The sequence below is a fragment of the Chenopodium album genome, chromosome 13 (assembly GCF_948465745.1).
Source record: "Chenopodium album chromosome 13, dcCheAlbu1.1, whole genome shotgun sequence".
Lineage (NCBI taxonomy): Eukaryota > Viridiplantae > Streptophyta > Magnoliopsida > Caryophyllales > Amaranthaceae > Chenopodium > Chenopodium album.
The window spans coordinates 8,354,911-8,374,802 of NC_137846.1; the positions used below are offsets into that span (position 1 = coordinate 8,354,911).

The window sequence follows — 19,892 nt, forward strand, 5'->3', positions numbered from 1 at the left end:
ATCTAAATGGAGTATTATATTTTTGTTCTAAAACTTAATGTGTAATGTGCATATTCTATTCATAACAAATTTCATTTTTCATATATCATTCTTAATGTATTCAGACACTTTGATAAGAGAGGGGGAGGGAGTAGGGATGGCAGCGGATGTGAACCCGACCCGGATCCGTGGATTCAGATCCGTTTTTCACGGATATGAGTCTTTAAATTTTGGACCTGACGGATCCGGGTCCTGTTGAAAAAAACGGATCTGGATTCGGGTCCAACTCCTAGACATGGACCTAGATCCGTTTACCCGTTTTATAATTTTCCTATTAAAAAAAACTAAAATTATTTGATTCTTTATTAAACATATTTATGATGTTAGTGATGAAGAATAGCCCTTTTAAAAAATGGATTTTTGATGCTCACATCGGATACATTATCGTTGTTTTTTTGCTTGCTCATTTGTAACATCGTACTTTTTCATTGTTTATAATTTTTGTTTCAAAAGACAAGTGTATAAGTTGGTTGCTTTGTATTTTTAGATTAGTTGTATAACTTTAATTTAGGTTGAACTTAATAAACTTCTGGTAGAAGTTTTTTGACCCAAACACTACATTTATTGTAAAAAATTAGGCAAAACGTATTGGACCCGTTTTAGACCCGGACCCGTCAGATCTGGATCCGGGTCTTCATTTTTCAGACCCGACAAATCCGGGTCGGATCTGGATCCAAGCTAGAAAAACGGATCTGGATCCAAGTAAGGAAATTTTTACCTTAAATTATGCAATTATAACTTGTGCTTTCCTAATAAAAAATCAAAAAAGTTAAATAAGGTAAACTAATTATGAATTATGTTGTACTTTAATGATAGATTTCAAATATATTTGTTTTTTTATTTTATGTAATTGATTGTATATGGGACTAACATTATAGGACGGAGGGAGTAATATATATATTGATTGATTTCATGGAGAGTAGATGGAAAAATAAGGAAAGGTGGTGAATGGTGGTTAGCTTAACGACCAAGTAGTCAAAATATTGCCCAAATTAAGCAAACTATTGGTCTACGTTTATTAATAACTCCGTCCGCACGGCGCACACGGCTTCCCGAATTCCCATCCCCTTTATATTTATATACGGACCACTTCATGCATTCGCTCATCACATCGTCACAAATTCCCCGACTTTTCTCTCTCTTCCTCCTATTTTCTCTCCAGATTTGGAACGAATCATTCCTCCTTTCTTTAATAAATTCAATTTAACCAACGAATTTCACGCCAATTCATTCCTCATATCTCTTGTTTCGTTAATTTTTGTTGTTAAATCTAAGTTTTTCGCTTTGATTCTTGTTTGAGAAGTCGTTGCAAAAAATGGCGGAAGGTGATTACAAAGTTGACAAGCAAGTGGTATGATTTTGTTTCGTATTGTAGTTTTCTTTCTAATTTTGTAATTTTTTTTTTAAAATTGACTTTTCAATTTATGATTTATTTTTGATGATTTTCTTGTCTGTTTGACCTGATTCACGTTATTGATTTGATTTCTAGGGTTTCTTGGTTGCTAATTCTCGATTTAATGCTCGTTTTTTTTTTTTTTTTTTTTTTTTTTTTTCCAAGTAAAATATTGTTTGAATTTTTTTTCGCTTGTTCTGCTATCACGTCTGCTGTTTTTCAGAGTAAAACAATCTGTTTATTGTTTTTTAATTTTTAATTTGAATGTTTGTCTGAATCAGATGGATTTTTGGTTTGAATCCGTATTTTTCAAATCATTTTTTAAAAATAGAAGAATAACAATTTAGTAATTAAAGCGTAGTTAGTGAAAAGATGAATAACAATGGCGTTATAAAAGTGTAAATTGGACCTTGGATTGAGAAACTTTGTTACAATTAAAGATTAATGATAGGTGTTATGAAAGCAATTATAAGAAGTTACTGATCGTTGTTTTCGTTGTTTGTATGTTACAGAAGAGTGGCAGCGAAGAAGAAAGATTGAAATACTTTCAATTTGTGCATTCTACTGCACTGCAAACCATTTTATGCTTTTCAAACATCTATGGTTATGCTAAGGACAAGGCCGGGCCGTTGAAGCCTGGTGTTGAGACTGTTGAGGGTACAGTTAAGACTGTTGTCCGTCCGGTTTATGACCGGTTTCATGAAGTTCCTTTTGAACTTCTCAAGTTTGTTGATCGCAAGGTCAGCCACTTGATTAATGTTATATATCATTCACCATTGTTCATGTTGCCTGTATATTGTGTTTTTAATGGTGATAGCGAATTGTTATGTGTTGGCATAGGGTTTTTCAAGTAATAAAAACAGCTATGACAACTTAAGATTCCTTTGATCGAGTTGGCTGAGATTTAAGTTGAGAATGTTGTGCATATACTGTCTATTGTGAATGTTATGCATATTATGTGGTTTGTTTTGAAGAAAATTTATCGTTCACTAACCCTCCAAAAACTTAGCTTTATTATTCGAGAGGAAATAATTAACCTTTTAGGCTTTTAGTTGGTACTAGACTACTTGATATTACTCTTTTTTGAGTGGATATATTGTCAATGATGATGATGATTAAGGTTTCATTTTAGTGTAATACTGTAATGCGGTAGTTCCATCCATGTTACCTTTGAATCTTTGGTAGCTTTGGCATATTTGAAATAGTAGTAAGAGCGATTAGTTCAGTTCCAGCTGAAATAAGATGTCTTTCCATTTGATTACATGATTATTGTAAGCTACTCGTGATACCATTTGTAGTTTTGTACTATGTCAGTATGTCATACCTGATCATTGGAAAAAGAAGAAGAAAAGAATTGCAATTCTATTGCTCTAGCAGTCCTGTATTCTGATTATGTTGAATTGATATTGGCAGGTTGATGACACTTTGTCCAAGGTGCAGCATAGTGTTCCACCCCTAGTGAAGCAGGTGTCCAGCAGAGCTTTTGATGCTGCCCAAAAGGCCCCTGAGGTGGCTCGTGGCGTAGCTTCCGAAGTTCAACGTGTAGGTGTTGTGGATACCGCATCTGGATTTGCAAAGGATGTCTACACCAAATATGAGCCCACAGCCAAAGAGATCTATACCAAGTATGAGCCCGTAGCAGAGCAGTATGCTGTTTCAGCCTGGCGGTCACTCAACCGCCTTCCCCTGTTCCCCAAGGTGGCTGAGGTAGTTGTTCCCACAGCAGCCTTGTGCTCTGAGAAGTATAATCAAACTGTGAAAGTTGGTGCTGAGAGGGGTTACAGAGTTGCCAACTATTTGCCCTTTGTGCCTGTTGACAAGATTGCGAAGGTGTTTGAAAGTCAGGATGGGGAGACACAGACTGTTGCTGCTGATGGAAATGGTGTTGCTGTTCCTGCCGCTGCTCACTGAGCCTTTATTACCCTTATTAGAACTTGCAAACAGAAAAAAAGAAAAAAAAAAAAAAAAAAAAAGGATGTTCATAAATCATAGCTTGAAGCTTCTGGGTTATGGAATGCAGTTTTGGTGGGTAGAATATGTTAGTGGTGTTTTTGTTCAGTTCTTGTTTTCATGTTTAGTTTTGGAAATCTATTGCTTTATTTTTCGGACCTTCGACTGATGGTAATGATGTATAAATCTGTTCTGGATGCTGTTTTAAGAATTCCTGGTTTATAAAAAGATTAACATTTTGCTGTACTTGACTTCCTGTTTCTTTGATTAATAATGCAAATACTGGCGTGTTTGCTGGTACTTTGTTGGTCTCTGTAGTATGTCGAGGATGGCAAGTAAGACTTATGGCAGTATAATATGTTGTGGTTTGTGAACCGCCTTCATTTAGTATTACACTAATAGGTAGCTTGCCAAGTTGCCATTATGCACCATGTTATTCAGTTGGTGACTTGGTGTATGAAAACATGGCCTTAGAATAATCTGGCTTAACACTCTTCACTCACAAGTTTCCTTAGTTCAGTGAGACAGTGACTTGAACCAAATTCTTGGAATGTCTTGTTAACATGTTATTTTCGAAGTGAGATATTGAAAATTAGAAGGATTATTTAGGAAAAACTTGTCCATATACTCATGACAAAATTATCCACTACTAATTATTTGACCCTACAAAAGAAAAGTTTAACAATATGCATGTACCTATGTCACTATTTGAGTATCATTCTTTGCTAATAGAATTTGAATCAAATTAACCAAAAACTTTAACAATATGCCCCAAAACTTAATTTTGGTATAATACGAACTCACACATCAGTAAATTTTCTCAAATAAGTTTGAAATTCATCAATTTCATTTTTTTAATAAAGTATTTAAGCTCTATTTTAAAACTTTTAGGGCCTGTTCATATTTACATAATTTCAGTTCAGTTTAGCTCCAATCAGTTCAGTTCAACTCAGCTCCAATCAATTCAGTTCAGTTCAGTTCAGCTCCTAATTTCCCTCTCTCATAAAATATTCAGTTTAACTCAGTTCAACTCCAATCAGTTTAGTTCTGTTCAGTTCAGTTCAGTTTAGTAAATTTGAATAGACCCTTACTCACAGTAATCTTTAAGCAATTTTATTTTCTTTACTCATATATGTAGTATACAATAATATATTTATGAAATAGTCTAAAACTCATTATTACTATGTAAATTATTACTCCGTATTAAAGTTCAAAATTATACCTTAACAAGAATAACTACCACCTGCGATTATTTAGGAATGAGTTAAGGATTGTAAATAGTTAAAGACTAAAGTGTTTCAATCTATATTTTTTTTAGATAAGACGAAAGAACTTACCGAACCATCATTATTAGGTTCAGAAGGTTTCGTCCAAACCATATAAAGCTAGACCGCTTACTCAATTACTCCATATACCGGTAATATACATCCGGATGCACGGAGTAATATTCTACGGACTACGGAGTAACGAGTAAGAGGGCCTCCAAATATAGCCCATCCTATTAGCCCAACTCATCACAAAACTCTTTCTGTAATTAGCTGCTCAGCCTCAGCACTCAGCAGTAGCAGGCTAACCAGAAACTCAAAATCCCCAAAACAAGCAACAAATTAAACCACCATTTTCATATCACAAAGCTTGAAAATTCTCAGATTATTATCCATGGCAAACTGTTTGCAGGTTCCCATGGCTTCTTGCTCAATTTCATCGTCTTCAACCTCTGTTAATTCAACTAGACGATGTTTCAGAACAAATTTATCGATGAAACCCAGAAATTCTGCTCAAATTCCTATGCCCCCAGTTAACCCTAAAGACCCTTTTCTTAAGAAACTTGCTTCGGTTGCTGCTAATTCTCCTGAAACGTTTCTTAATAGGCCTATTGATTCGGATTCTCCTCCTTATTTGGATTTGTTTGAATCTCCTCAACTCATGGCTACTCCTGCTCAGGTACCATTTATAACTGCGTTACTACTTTAAGTTCTTCCAATTAATCGAATTTGTATCTTATTTTATTGATTTTTTGAATTTTATATGGTAATTTTAGAAAGTTATAACAAGGGATGATAACTATTTTGGTGTTTGTTGTTTGATTTTGATGGATTTTGTGTGTTTGAGAATGATAATTGAGTGGTAATGAAAATTTGTGAGAAAACCAAAGCGTAAGTCTTGTTAAGTGTGACTTCGATAGAATTATGGGAAATTGGTTTCTGGTTAGATAATGTAATTGTAGTCTGTATGAACTGTGGAGCTTTATGATGTCAGTAATTTTAACTAATGATGCCGAGTGTGAATACCGTGATTATCTTGAGTAATAAGGCCTTAGGGATTCTGAGAAGTTCTCATACCTACAATGGTGATTGAGTTGTCTCTTTGATTACTTGGGTGTGGAGTTTGATGGAACTTGCATTTTTGAGATTTGAGTGTTGTAGATAGATGTGAGACTTATTGTGGGTGACAACATATTCATCATTGTACAGGAGGTAATACTAAGCGATAGTGGAAATTCAGGAAGAAAAGCAAAGTAATGTCCTTTTGAAAAAGATTTTTAGTACTTATGAGGGAAAAGCTATCACAAGCCAATAGATAGAATTGAAGAAGATTGCTATTCCATTACATAATGCTATTGTGGAAAGTGAAGGCTAAAGCATTCCCTTGTACAATTGTTGATTGTGAATGCCACAATTAGCTCGTTTCACGGTGTTCATAATTCATATTAGTGATTTTCTTGCATTTTGTTTGTCTAAAGGTGGAACAAAGAGCTTTCTGCTCATTGCTATAGCTCAAAATTCTGGAAACAGTTAAATTGTTTGCTTCATTAGTAGGCTTACTCTAAACAATTATAATGGCCGCTTTGTTGTTGTGTGGTCTTATCTTCTCATCCATTTCAGTATGATGTCCAATATCTGCTCCTATTCTGGAGGTCTTCTGATTCTTTACACTTGCTTGATTTTGAACTAGGTGGAAAGATCGGTTTCTTACAATGAGCACAGGCCAAGGAGGCCTCCACCAGATTTGCCTTCTTTGTTGCTTCATGGAAGAATTGTTTACATTGGAATGCCTGTAAGTATTCTTGTGCAATAATTCCTTTTTTGTTGTGAGTAATTAATGTGGGGTAAGTATGCTGAAGTTTATGATTTTAAGAACTATAATTTGGGGACTCTGTGTTGTGGCGTGACAGGGATTTTGTAATATTAAGCTGTCCAATCATACATTAATTCTTGTATTTCGTTAGTTGTGTGGCTGCATTGCAGTTGTCAGATTACATATTCCCTTTTATGAAAAAATAAAATTTGATACTTTCATCCTCTCTCCTCCTCCCTAATGCAACCAAAGGCTTGGCTAAGGCAGAGGAGTATAAAATAGTTGGCAACTTGGCATCATGGACTCAAAGTAGTAAGAAGAGCCCAGTCAAAATGCCATTCTGATGTGTTAACTAATTGGATAATGGTAGCAGGCTATATATATATATAGAGTGATGCTAGTAGTTATACTATACTCTCGGATCTGGTCGATAATATTTCCTTTTACAGTGGTGGTTAGATTTAGACATGAATAAAATAAGGCAGTGTTTGGTGTTAAGTGAAGCAATGTTTGTTTGAGGATCTGGTTTGATATATTATAAAATTATTATGCTGATGTCAACTTGTCTATTTTTCCTTCTTTTTTGTCCTTAAGAAAAGATGACAAGGAATATGATCAAATATGTATTTACTGTTCGTTGTAATTATGTGTATCCCTCCCCTCTTTTTGTCTAAGTGTTTCAAATTGTTCTGTTTTCTCTCTGAAAAAGTTGCATGCAGATGTTTGTAATATTGATTCAAAAATGTGATTTGGATGCCAGTTGGTTCCTGCTGTCACAGAGCTTGTGATTGCAGAACTGATGTACTTGCAATGGATGGATGCAAAGGAACCTATATATATTTATATAAATTCCACTGGTACCACCCGGGATGATGGTGAAACGGTAAGCTAATGTTTGGTGTCTGTGTATTTCAAGCAATCTGTTTTGGCTATACGAGGCTGTTTTGGTATTAAATAAGGTGGACTAGATGACACGTAATTACAGAATGTTAGCATAGCTTTCTCTTAAAAATGGCATGAATTTTATAGGAAATATACTTGCACCATTTCCTTTGCCAGATATAATGAAGATTATGGAAAGAATAAATGGAATATTTATCTTGTATATGTCTGTAATGATAGTGTTAAAGAAAATATGTAGGATTTCTGATCCTCTGTAAGAATATGCCTGATTTATTTATGGCTATCCAGTCGTATGCATGCCTCCTATTTGAAATCTCTTCTGAAACCTTCTAACTTATGTAATTAATTGATGCTTATATGACTGGATTACTGTTTTTCAACACAACGGTGTAGATGTCAATTAATTTTTTCCGCTTCTTTCCTGCTTTCTGTTTGTCCATCCTGATCATTCAGATGTAAAAGGCTAAGCATGTTTGATGAAATGTAGAGGAGTAATATAGAAGGTTTTTGGCTATGTGGTCCTTTGATACTTCAATTGGGTAACAGAAAATGTGTAAAGTTAGTTTATGACAGTTATTCTTCTTTATGATGATTTTTGGCTGCGAAGGTTTTGTATGTCAAGTCTCAAAACTCACTCCATCTACTATCTTTTATTTATTTTCCTACTAAAACCCTCTTCTCCTGTTGTTGGGCTTGGTACTAATTGGGAGTTTGGCTATCTATATCTTTATTCTGGAACATAAAGCTTATTGGCTTATTCATAATGATTTTCAGGTTGGAATGGAAACCGAAGGTTTTGCTATCTATGACGCGATGATGCAGCTTAAAAATGAGGTAGGTTCCTTCTGCCAATTTGCTTCTGGTGGATTCTTACAACTTTTAACACATAGGTTGCTATGTAATTCCTTGTTCCTTGTCATTAGTCTTAAATGGTAAGTCTAGTGACATTTGTTGAGCTTTCAATTTGTCAATAAGCATGCTATTCATGAGTATTGGTTGAAACAATGATGATTGCTATATGATTCTAGTCTACCAGGAGTCCAACTAGTGTCAGCTGCATGTCAGGTGGCAACTGCTTTGATTCAGTCACTTGTGCCACTCAACATTCAGTCCCAATATAAGCCAAGTCAGGCTTTCGAGCAATGATTAAGTCAAGCAGATGAGAGAGATAATGTTATCTATTTAGATGAAAAGGACTACAGCTATACAATTTAGGGTTTTATAGTTTGGTTGATGAATATGCAGTGTGGTGTGTCACTAGTATTCTTACTTTATGTAATTTGTTTTTCTTTTTGGTGTTGGTGTTATATTTGTCTACTACAGCTATAATTTACTGCCACCTTAATTAGCAATTTTATTAGCACATGATATGTTTTTACCAATATTATTAATTGATACTATCACCATTTGAATTTTTGATTGTTGGCTAGTGGCCTGGTAGTCCAGTTCTATTACTAGGAACAGAAATTCGGAGAATCCTCTTAAAAGTATAGTTTTCATTTTCACATTCTTTCTTTCAATGAATATTTTGGGTCTCATTCTTACTTCCAGTTTTTACTCCTCAGGGGGCTCTTAAGCAGGAGTCTCTCTTGGCAGTTGTTTCTTTTAGTTGAGGCAGGAAAAAAAAAAGTGAATGAAAAAGGAATAAAAAGTATATTTAAATCCATTTCATTACATTTAAGAATTTATTAGTAACATTCTATTTTCAACCCTTTATTTATTACGTCAGTTCCTAAATAGCAAGTATAGTCAGGATTTAAATTGAAACCAAGTAGGAGAGAGAGTATATAAAGTGGGGCTAGTGTAAAAAAAATTGGGACAGAGTGTTATAATGGTTTTTGTATGGAAAAAAGAGTGTTTTAAGTGGGGTATGTTTAAGGTAATATTAGTTAAAATAGTAAATAAACAAAATTGCAACCTGCAAAAAGGAACTAATGAAAGTAGAAAGCGAAACCAACAAGAAGAATGGAAGTAGTATCAGTTACATCTATTGTGCTATCTTTCTAACACCTATTCTCTTTTCCCCTACCTCTTGAGTTTTTGCAGTTTTCTTGTCTCATCTTGCCTCTTTCTCTCCTTTACTGTTAGTTCAAAGTTTCAAACCTAGCTTTTGTGTTGACTCTTCCTTGCTTTTCTTATACACCAAGCATCATCATACACACACTTTGCCTCTGCTCCTATACCCGTGAATCTCGTGATGTGCCAATTTGGTTCTAAAATTGATAGAGCTGACGTGGTCCTAAGATGTGGCCCTTCCCGTAGCAAATCTGCTCAGGTGTGGTGGCTCTAGGAGTATTATGGACAGTTAGATTGGTGATGGAGACATGGGAAGTGTAAGGCTTTTTTACTTTTGATTTGATGTACCCTAAGCTTTCGTTTATATGTAGAAAAGAGCAACTATTTAATGGTTAACTGCCAATTTAGAATTTGGTAAAAGGGCATTTACCAATCGAGGCCATAATCTTAACATGTACCATTGTATGCCCACTTAGATGCCTCTTTGTTTTACTCTCTATTGACGATTTCTTCCTTTTCTGATCAATTATTTGCTTTTGATGATAGTATCTGAATGAGCTTACATTTGTTGCATCTTCTTTCTGTTTCTGTAAGCATTTTTTTTTAATTCCTTAAATTTTTGCTCATTGTTTCTGCTTCTTTGACATTATTGCAAGTTCAGATACACACAGTTGCTGTAGGGGCTGCTATCGGTCACGCTTGCCTGCTTCTTTCTTCCGGAACCAAGGGAAAAAGGTTTATGATGCCGCATGCCAAAGGTTTGCACTTTATATTTGTTTGATGTGGTTATAAACTTTTTATGCATGAGGTGAAATTATTATTTTGCTTAAACACTTTTCAGCCATGATTCAACAACCTCGTGTACCATCATCTGGGTTAATGCCAGCAAGTGATGTTGCAATTCGTGCAAAAGAGGTATGTTTGTATCATATTCTTCCTATGGGGTTTTCCCAGCAAAACAAATTCCATTGTTGCAAATTTATTTAACATTTTTGATAGATATTATTTATGCTTGAAAGCTGTGAGAGTAAATTATTCTGAAGCAGAAGTGTCGTTATAAAATTACACTGGATATAATCTTTATCTAGTGTATTCAAGATGTAAAATTTATCCCATACCTCGTTGCCTAGGTTTTTTTGTATATTCCTAACGACGCCCTAACTTTACCTGTGGTAGCACTATAATTTAATTTTATAGACATTGTAATTGTATTATTATAATATGGTACACCCAATTTTAAATCACTGCTCCTGGCATGAGTCATGACCATAAGACATGCATGATGACATGTAGAATGTATGTGAATGGAAATGAAAGATAAAGTTATATGGGCAAAGAAGTTGAGGTTCATCCCAGTTTTTTAGACTCTAAATCAGCCTGTATTTTGAAGTTTTATTATTTATGTACACCATCTGACTCATTGAACTTGTTTTATTAATGTGATTTGAAATGGCCCGAAAAGCTAACTAGTAGTGCCATATGGTTCCTGTCCACAGTTGTGAGATAGTGAAACACTGAAACATTATGTCGATATCTTACCTCATCGTATTAGCTTGACTAGCGAATAAGAGATACTTATGTCGATATCTTACCTCATCGTATTTCCTAGACATATAAAGCTTTACGCTTTGTTTGGATACAAGGAAATGGAAGGAAAAGAGAGAAGAGAAAAGGAGGACAACTTCTCTTGTTTGGGTAAAAAATTGGGGGTGGGGAGAGGGATAAAGGGAAAGGAGACGGAGGGATCCATTTTCCTAGACATGTTAAAGCTTTATGCTTTGTTTGGATATTAAGAAATGGAAGGAAAAGAAGAGAAGAGAAAAGGAGGACAATTTCTCTAGTTTGGGTTTTTTTTTTTTTTTTTTTTTTTGGGAGGGGGGGGGGGGGGGGGAAGGGGAGAGGGAGGGATCCATTTTCCCTCTGTCTTTTTCGGAGGGAAAATGGAGCCCTCTCCCTTCTCTTTTTCTTCCCTCACCTTCCTCCTCTTTCCCTACCCTTCCTTTCTTTCCTTCTTTGCTATACAAACAAAGCGCTAGTCCAATTTGCTCTCTCTCTCTCTCTCTCTCTCTCTCCAAATGACTTCTATACCGGGCTTTAAATCTTGGGAGCTCCCATTTAAGCTCTCAAGTTTTATTTCCACTTTCTTATTTACTTGAACATTAGGGGTCAGCCATGGTCTTAGCTTGCTGTTTCTTTATCTGGCTGGGATCTGTTCTAGGTTAATAGTGTTGGAGCACCCTAGTCATCATGCTGATGTGGTGACCCAAGCCAGTAAAATTTCTGACTTATGTGAAATGCTGTCTCTATTGGCTTAGGTCATCATCACAATGTGGTGAACCTAATTTGAAACCATTATGCTATCATGATGGAGGTTAACTATAGTTTGAGTAGGGTGTGTGCCTTAATTCAACTGCTTGAATCTCGTTGCTGATCCCAGATGTGATTGTGGATTCCTGTAAAAATTGATAATGTTATCTGTCCATATGTTTCTAAAATTGGACAACATGTTAAAGTATTGGCAGCATCCAAATCCTGGTATTAAAACGATTATTTCACAGTGCAAAGCTGGACAAAGTCTAAGTTAGGTATGCCACTATATATAATTGATCAGTTTGTATCTGATTGTAGATTCAAGAGGTCTTGTAATGTGAAAGTAAATATCATGTAGCTGCTTGTCTCTTTAAAATTAACTTAAGTCTTATGCTTGAAAACTGGTGTGGGAATTTGATCTCGTTGAGTTGCAGGTAGTTATAAACAGGGACACTCTTGTGAGACTATTGGCTAAGCACACAGAAAATGTAAGTATGACATAGATTTTCTTGCTGTCTAAAACAAAAGTTGTTTGTGAGGCATTTATTCAATCAATTTGTTTGTTATGTTTGTTATCAGTCTGAGGAAACTGTTGCTAATGTGATGAGAAGGCCATTTTACATGGATGCAACCAGAGCCAAGGACTTTGGTGTTGTAGACAAGGCAAGTTTCTTCATGAATGATGCCTTCTAAATTTTCTTGTGCTACATACTTACATGGTTCTTGTATGATTTCATCTATATAGTGGTTCCATCATAAAGTTGATTTGCATCATCTTTATAGAAAGCAAAAAAGTTTGATGTATGAATTTACTGATCTTGTCACAGATTCTTTGGCGTGGCCAAGAAAAAATTATGTCTGATGTTTCTGCTCCTGAGGACTGGGACAAGACTGCTGGAATTAAAGCTGTTGATGCTATATAACCTTTTTTATTGACATAATTTATAATTCTCGGTAAGTATATCATATCATGGCTCTTCGGCTCTTCCTATATTTTTAGCTATATTGTAATTGATGTGGAGGCTTCTAAATCTAGCTAAGCTTACATTTGGTTGTGGGGAAATTTTTTGAGAAATAGGAGGGGAAAATTTTGTTATGGTAGGTGATCAAGAGTTTCAAGATCATGTAGAAAGTGAGTTATATAGAAGGGAATTAACATCTCATGGCATGAAGAAGAGGAATTAAGGACAACAGAAAATTGACATGAATACTATTTTTGGATGTACAGAAAGACTGCCACCTTTCTTGAAATAGTAATTCTTTATGCTTTATTATTAAAGTCCCCATAAAGTTTCCTACTTTAAGAGACAGGGAGGGCATAGGAGTTGGTTGATTACAATGTACTAAGGTTTTTTTTTCATGATTTATGTCTTACAGTTTTATAGCCAAGTTTAAGGGGTTAAAATAATATGGCAATTATTATTTGGGGAGGGATAGTTTTTTTTTTTTTTTTTTTTTTTTTTTTTTTTCAGTGGGAGTATCTTTTCAGGCTTTAATAAAACATGGCATTTGATGTTTTATGACTTCTGTCCCCACGAGAATACAGAAGAGAAACTTGGTTGTAGCATCAAATCTTTGCAAGATATATATAATCATATGCAGAGTATTTTGTACTCTCTATATCATATATTGGTGATTTGGTGCTAGTAAATTTTGGTTACCTCATTTTCTCAAGCTCTTTCTTTTAAAATATTGGTGGTCTCTATCTTTTATTGAAGGTATTTTCTCCATAGTGATATCAGAGTATATGTAATTTATTATTATCCATTGGGAACTGGGGGGATTTTCATCTCATAGTACTTGTGCTGGCTTCAGATACTGTTGGCTGATAGCAAAGCAACAAGGATTTGACGGAGCATGATATACGAATGGTGCAGTGGCTTGTGCTGGCAATGGGCTTGTGCCTATATGATCATGGAAAATTTCTGAAGAACCAAGATATAATCATGAACAGTAACAATATCATGTAAAAGCCGAACTCTATTTATCGAATGGCAATGGTTATGTACATTGCAAACTGATTTTAAGATAGCCAGCGTAATGATAGTGATTTTTCATAGTTTCATATGCTGAGATTTTGGAACTTAAAGCTTATTAAAAGGTTTAGTACTGGTTTTGTAGATTTTGTACAATTGCATCCAAAGTGTATATGGTTTAATGTTACTCCCTTTTAATGGGCACAAATGCAATTTCTTGTTTTATGTACTAATATCTTACGGTTTACACGATACTTTTATGCTTATTAAACATTAATGGTAAAACTCAAAATTTCTGATCAAGGTTTTTCCATATGTAATTATGCACCGTAGTTCTCGTTGTAAGAGTTGTATCCTCGTCATTTTCTACCTGCCGCTCATTATAAGGGTAGATATGTTGGCATAATCTAAGCACATTCTATTTCCATAGGTTATACTCCATTCCTTTTTTTTTTTTTTTTTTTTGGATGCAATCTATTAATATTTGTTAATCCAAATACATTAATGAAAATTAAGTCGTATGGAGGAGCAAAGATGAAGAAGAAAGGAGAGAATGACTAAACTAGTAAGGAAAAAAAGTACAAGATGACTTTTTTTAATGCAAGCATAATGATATTCTAGAGCCTACTAAACTCTAACTAATCTGGATTCAAATCGGTTCAGACCCTAATTAGAGGAAAAGCTTTCCTAACAAGAATTGCTACATAGCTATGATTTTTATGCTAAAATATCAAAGTAGATTTCATAAAATATAATGCTTGATGTAACTCAAGTAGATGGCAGTTGATGAATGTCCAATACACACAATCTTTGGAAAATTTTGCAAGCATTCATTAATCATTATATGACTATCTTAAATAAGTTTCCACAACCAATTTGTTATGTTTAATGTTCATAAATTCAACATCATGGTTTGTAATCGGGCACACAGCTAAATAATATAGCAACCATTGCATACAATAAGTTATCAAATTTGTAATCAATCATAACATTGACTTTCATTTCATATGATCTAATTCATAATACACTCGTAGTATACAAGTTTTCAACTAGACCAAAACGCCGCGACAACCTACAAAAACCGAAACAAGAAAGAGAGGGAAACCAGCAATAACCAACAGGAGGGGAGAGATACGAGTAGCGCGCAAAAACAAAAGATAAGAAACTCCTGAAATGAGGCAACTTTCTCTCTCCCCCTCAATCAAACTGGCGCTACTCTTTTCTCTCTCCGTCACACTCACTTCATCTTCTTCTTCCTCCTTCTCCTTAAACCCTAAACCACCATTCCCATTTTCTCTCTCCTCTCGCAACCCTTCTTCTCGACCTCCCAAAGCCACAGTTGCAGACCTACTCTCTCTCCTCGGCCCCGAAGATCAAGCTTCTAAGGTTCATCCAATTGTTGCCAGACAACTCAGGTCTTGCTTCAGATTTCTTGTTCCGTTCAATTCTACGTCAATTCAGGATGTTGATGTTAAGCGGAGGTCAATGGTTAGTGTTGTTGGTCAAAGGAGAGAGAATGAAGAGGATGACTTGATTTTGTCGCCGCCTTCCTCGGTTTTGGAGCTTGCTCGCCTTTCTGTTGATTCTGGTGGTGATCCTGCTGTTATTCATCGTGCCCTAGATCCCACGATCATACCTGTGAGTTTTTTTTTTTTCTTTTTTTTTCCAGAAAATTTGAGTTTCATTTGTATAATGTATATTTTGGATTTTAGAAATTAATGCTGTTAGAAATTGATCAGTCGAATTAGTTAATGACAATCACACAATTGTTAGCACCTAAGAAATCGATTTTTGTGCAGGATTTGTACAATGTTTGTTTGAATTGGTGATGATAATTCGGAGTAGAGCAAAAGGTTTGCACAATTGATATTGAGATGATGACTAATTAAAAACAATAAGAATGCTCATTTAGTCATTTGGTTTCCAAAAATTAATTGAAAAAATTTGCTCCTTTGAAAAAATAAATAAATAAATTTGAATAATAGAAGAACATTAAGGTACATAGCTACAGACTGCCCATTAGCCTGGGTGTATTATAGATATTGTGTTCGAGGGGGAGGACGGTATATGAAATTCGTTGAGATTCAGAACGAATGATTCTTGTGCTAAGATATGATTGATTGATTTCTATTGGAAACCAAATTACCAAACAGATTTCCTTCCAAAACTGTAAGTGAAAATTTCCTATATAAAGTAGGTCTTGTATAAGGTAATGTGCACTTAAGACTAGGCTGGCTTTTGATGTGATTATAAGGTGTGGCTTTGATGAGTGATATTTATGCGGATTTACAACTTCGGATTACTGATACGGGGTGGCTTTTAACAGAATGTGAAGAGTGAATTAGTTTTTGTTATTTAATTTGTTTTGTTCTTCACTTGAGCAATCAACCAAAAACTGGTACAAATCTGATTTGTAAGAATGAAATAGGAACCCTTAACTATGAATTGTCCAATGGAAGCTTCGAAAATCTAGAAAAAGGTTGTTTTTTTTGTTTGCTTACATTTTGCATTTCACTCCCTGAATCCATATTGCTAGGTCGGTAAAAAAAAAAAAGAAAACATTTCATAAGTATATACTTGGTTGACACTCTGAATCCATGTAATAGGTGCCTGATGTTGAAGGATCGAAGGAATGTAAGTGTCAGCTCACCAGAACTCCCTATGGCTGGCATTTTATAAACGATGTATGTACAAACTAAACTAAAAATCTTTAGATTCTTTAATACTACATAGCATTATGATTTTCTTTGTTCTTCACAGATTATGTGAGATGTTATTCAACTTGCAGGAGTTGAATGCTTATCTTGTTTTCTTATTTGACATGATTGCTTCGCGGGGTCCAAGTGTGGGACTTAATGTTTCTTTAAATCGCTATGACTTCTTCCATGGTCACCTCTTTCTTGCCAAAGACACCGGAAGACTTGGAATATTGTAAGTTAAATTCCTATTGTAACTATACTGCTCCAGAAATGCGCATAGTAGAGAGGACAACATATCCTATCTTATCTATGGCAATTTGCACAGTGCAATCATGAATTTAAAGCTGTAATTGAAGTTGCAGTATGATATTGTTTAAACTCCATGGTGCTAGATAATATAGTATTTTGTGCGCTAAAAAAAATTTCCTTGACGTTGTGGCTATAAAATTGTTTGTGGTTGCTTTATGTGCAATTCTCTTTATACCCTTGAATGTGAAATGTGTAAGAGCCTAAGAGGTTTACAGTTGGACTGGATTTTGGTTTATGAAAATATGAGTATGTCAAATGTCAGAATTTGGTGGAACGAGAATGTGAGGTGTTTGGTGACTTAGGATCAAAAAGTTGGAAAGTTATTGAGGTTTTGGAATTGGTACTCCTTAAGATGTTTTTGATGGTATGATGAAAGTTTCTTAGTGGTTGAAAGATTTGCCTGGATAGCTATTCTGCTGTTGATAAAATGTATATATTCAGAGACAAATAAAGAAATTGTTTAATGTATAATATCATACCAGTGGTTAATGGAAAATATATGTAGTCTGCATTGCAAAACACACTCTTTTATGTAGACTTCTTGGATAGACAGGGAAACCTGGATTTAACAGAAAATGAGTACAATGGGTGCTGGTTTTAATTAGTTTGTTGCTGTTCCCCTGATCCTTTATTTAGATACTGAACTCTTTCTCACTTGCTGCATTATTTCTATGCCCAAAAAAAATGGCAGGTTCCATGCTAAGGAATACCCAGCCTATGACAAAAAAGTGTTTCCATATAATATGGGGTACTGCCAAAGAGGTCAGTTACTATGATCAGAACTCCTTTCAGTTCTTTCTTAAACAGATCTGTGGTTTCCAAAAAATAAAAAATAACAGGTCCCCCCCCCCCCCCCCCCCTCTCTGTCTCTCTCTCTTTTATTTCTTCTTTTTTCTTTTTCCTTTTTTTCTTGAGTTAAAAAAAAAAAAAAAAAAAAAAAGATGAAGCTCTGCACACTTGAGAAACTCGAGCTTGATATTCTCAGCAAGCAGACTGTATACACTAGAGAAGCTGGAGTTCAATATTCTGAGTAAGCAGAGTCACTCTCCAAAAAAAAAAAAAAATAAATAAAATAAAATAAAATCTACAAACCATGGGCACTAGAAGTTGGGAATCTGGATCCATTGAGAAGTAAAAGTAAAATTGGTGGCCCAAGAAATCAATCCAGTAGTCTTAGGAAAGTATTTGGGAGTGTGTCAGCCACATTCAATTGTACAGTACAGCACCAAATTAAACTCAAAGAAGCCAACCCAACAATCTTGGAAAAGAGCTTAGGAAAGGGAATCATGTCAGGGAATGAGATTAAACTGTTCTAATTTCTAAGCCCTGCAAAAGCTCCATTGCCCGGTCCATAAGGCCAACTGTGGCAATGGTATAATCTTTAACAACCCTATAAAATGAACAGAAAAGACTGATGGAATTTGTATCATATAAGAAGAATTCTGGAAACAAATATAACAAAATAAAATAAATGGAGTGGCCAAAAAAAGTGGGGATGCCTACTGCCAGATTCATTAAGGAATTGGTGAAACACAGTCAGAAAGAGGAGAGAAAGGGAGAGAGAGAGAGAGAGAGAGAGAGAGAGAGAAGAGGGGGGGTGGGGGGTGGGGGGGAAGGCCCAGCTTTAAACGGTTTTAAATATGAATGACAATGGAGTAATAATTATAACTTGTTTTCTGTTAGCTTGTCCAAATGTGATCTAAGTCATGAACTAGCCATTGCTGATTGGTTGGTAAAATATCCTAAGAGCCAAGAATGCCTAGTATCTTTACCTAAATTTCAGTTATTTCAACTTATTGTAATTTTGAATTGAACTTGGGTAGCCCTTATTGACCAGGATTGTAACCTATTTGAATTGAACTTAGGTAGCCCTTATTGACCAGAAATGTAACCTGTTTGTACTGAACTTGGGTAGCCCTTATGACTATTCATGTTTGCCAACCCCAAATTAAGGCTTTTTTGTTGCTGTTGTTGTTGTTGTTTAGTGATTAAAAAGTGAGAAGAACAAAGCTGTAATCTGATTTCCTAGTTCTTGTAGTATTGAAATGACTTCTCTGACACTATTGGCTAAAGCCGTAGCTATACTGATGTTAGTTTGCTAATCATTCTATTATTGCAGGTTCTGATCTAGCTTATGACAGTACAATGAATTTACGGAACATTCTTTGGTTAGCTCCTATGCCGAGCGATTCGAGTAAAGCTTGGGATGCGCCTGGTAAATTCATAATTCTACTTTTTTCCTTGTAACTGATGTATCTTATTACATTTAGATTTACACATGAACTTCATCATGATCTGAATATCATTGGATTATGTATTTTTGTATGTTGAGGAGGGTGGGGTTCTCTGGGAATTGAGACAGCATCATTATGCTCACTTTGAATGTTGCTGTTTCCTAACTTCGTTTGGAGATCAACTACCACCAATTATATTCTTCTAGATTGCTGACAGGGTTTTGATTTTCTTTCTATCAGGTGTGTTGGTTGTTTTGGATGCTCGTCCTGATGGTATTATATACAGAGATCTCATACCTGATTATGTACAGTTTGTACGGACATTATATGAAGGTTTGGCTCTTTATCTGTAATCTTAAATTCGTTTTCTCAAAAGTAAAAGTCATTTGAATAAGTTGCTTGATCCTAACAGAAAAATTTGGAGAACTTGCTGTGGATGTTAACTACCTTGACGTGGGAGGTACCTCCCCAAATTATCAGATCTTCCTGTGTTGAGACTGTTGACTGTCGTCAAGGTCATTTCTCATTCAAGAATAAGGTTTAGCGTTCAGATGTAAGTTCTGTTTTCTGAACCCTTCAAGTTCAATAATAAGGCAGTGTAAGATACTCTGTATATAAATTACTCCGTATTAATTTGTATGTGTACTGTAAATCTATTCTTTTCACCGAATTGCTTGCTTGTATGAGTAATCAAAATTTTTATAATTAATAGCAACAATTTTGGCTTTTTGCTGATCGGGAGTAAAAGCCAGGATGGTTGAATTCTATTAATAAAATTAGCTTGTTACCCCTAAATTATGGATATCAGATCATTACTTGTTAATGTGTGACCCTATAGGTTCATTAAATATTAGTAATTGACCCAAATATAATACTCCGTACTTCTTATAAGCGATCAACAATTTATGTATTAAGTTCCACTTGTGGGAAGCTATATTGATGAACACAAGTTTAGCTATGTCTTAACGCTTAAATGAAGTGTGGC

General features: G+C 35.0%; 3 protein-coding genes across 3 annotated transcripts; all 3 read left to right on the plus strand.

Moving 5' to 3' along the window:
- Window positions 1–1,021: 1,021 nt before the first annotated feature.
- On the plus strand, window positions 1,022–3,628 carry LOC145574511 (stress-related protein-like). Its single transcript, XM_081632318.1, has 3 exons — window positions 1,022–1,390; window positions 1,945–2,172; window positions 2,846–3,628. The coding sequence occupies exons 1-3, from the start codon at window positions 1,355–1,357 to the stop codon at window positions 3,341–3,343; spliced, it is 762 nt and encodes a 253-aa protein (XP_081488444.1). The 5' UTR covers window positions 1,022–1,354; the 3' UTR covers window positions 3,344–3,628.
- Window positions 3,629–4,896: 1,268 nt separating this feature from the next.
- LOC145576204 (ATP-dependent Clp protease proteolytic subunit-related protein 3, chloroplastic-like) lies at window positions 4,897–13,898 on the plus strand. Its single transcript, XM_081633985.1, has 10 exons — window positions 4,897–5,326; window positions 6,338–6,439; window positions 7,221–7,343; window positions 8,138–8,197; window positions 10,041–10,137; window positions 10,221–10,294; window positions 12,124–12,177; window positions 12,269–12,352; window positions 12,517–12,643; window positions 13,505–13,898. Exons 1-9 carry the CDS (start codon window positions 5,042–5,044, stop codon window positions 12,610–12,612), a joined length of 975 nt encoding a protein of 324 aa, XP_081490111.1. The 5' UTR covers window positions 4,897–5,041; the 3' UTR covers window positions 12,613–12,643; window positions 13,505–13,898.
- Window positions 13,899–14,757: 859 nt separating this feature from the next.
- Window positions 14,758–19,642, plus strand: LOC145576205 (uncharacterized). Its single transcript, XM_081633986.1, has 7 exons — window positions 14,758–15,303; window positions 16,272–16,349; window positions 16,454–16,596; window positions 17,365–17,435; window positions 18,793–18,888; window positions 19,148–19,240; window positions 19,320–19,642. The coding sequence occupies exons 1-7, from the start codon at window positions 14,839–14,841 to the stop codon at window positions 19,400–19,402; spliced, it is 1,029 nt and encodes a 342-aa protein (XP_081490112.1). The 5' UTR covers window positions 14,758–14,838; the 3' UTR covers window positions 19,403–19,642.
- The last annotated feature ends 250 nt before the right edge of the window (window positions 19,643–19,892 follow it).

Coding starts and splice junctions, on each gene's coding strand:
- LOC145574511 (XM_081632318.1), top strand. CDS start 1,355: ATGGCGGAAGGTGATTACAAAGTTGACAAGCAAGTG. Junction 1,391..1,944: donor ACAAAGTTGACAAGCAAGTG/GTATGATTTTGT, acceptor TGTATGTTACAG/AAGAGTGGCAGCGAAGAAGA. Junction 2,173..2,845: donor TCAAGTTTGTTGATCGCAAG/GTCAGCCACTTG, acceptor TGATATTGGCAG/GTTGATGACACTTTGTCCAA.
- LOC145576204 (XM_081633985.1), top strand. CDS start 5,042: ATGGCAAACTGTTTGCAGGTTCCCATGGCTTCTTGCTCAATTTCATCG. Junction 8,198..10,040: donor TGATGCAGCTTAAAAATGAG/GTAGGTTCCTTC, acceptor TTGCAAGTTCAG/ATACACACAGTTGCTGTAGG. Junction 10,138..10,220: donor TATGATGCCGCATGCCAAAG/GTTTGCACTTTA, acceptor AACACTTTTCAG/CCATGATTCAACAACCTCGT.
- LOC145576205 (XM_081633986.1), top strand. CDS start 14,839: ATGAGGCAACTTTCTCTCTCCCCCTCAATCAAACTGGCGCTACTCTTT. Junction 16,350..16,453: donor GCTGGCATTTTATAAACGAT/GTATGTACAAAC, acceptor TTCAACTTGCAG/GAGTTGAATGCTTATCTTGT. Junction 18,889..19,147: donor TAAAGCTTGGGATGCGCCTG/GTAAATTCATAA, acceptor TCTTTCTATCAG/GTGTGTTGGTTGTTTTGGAT.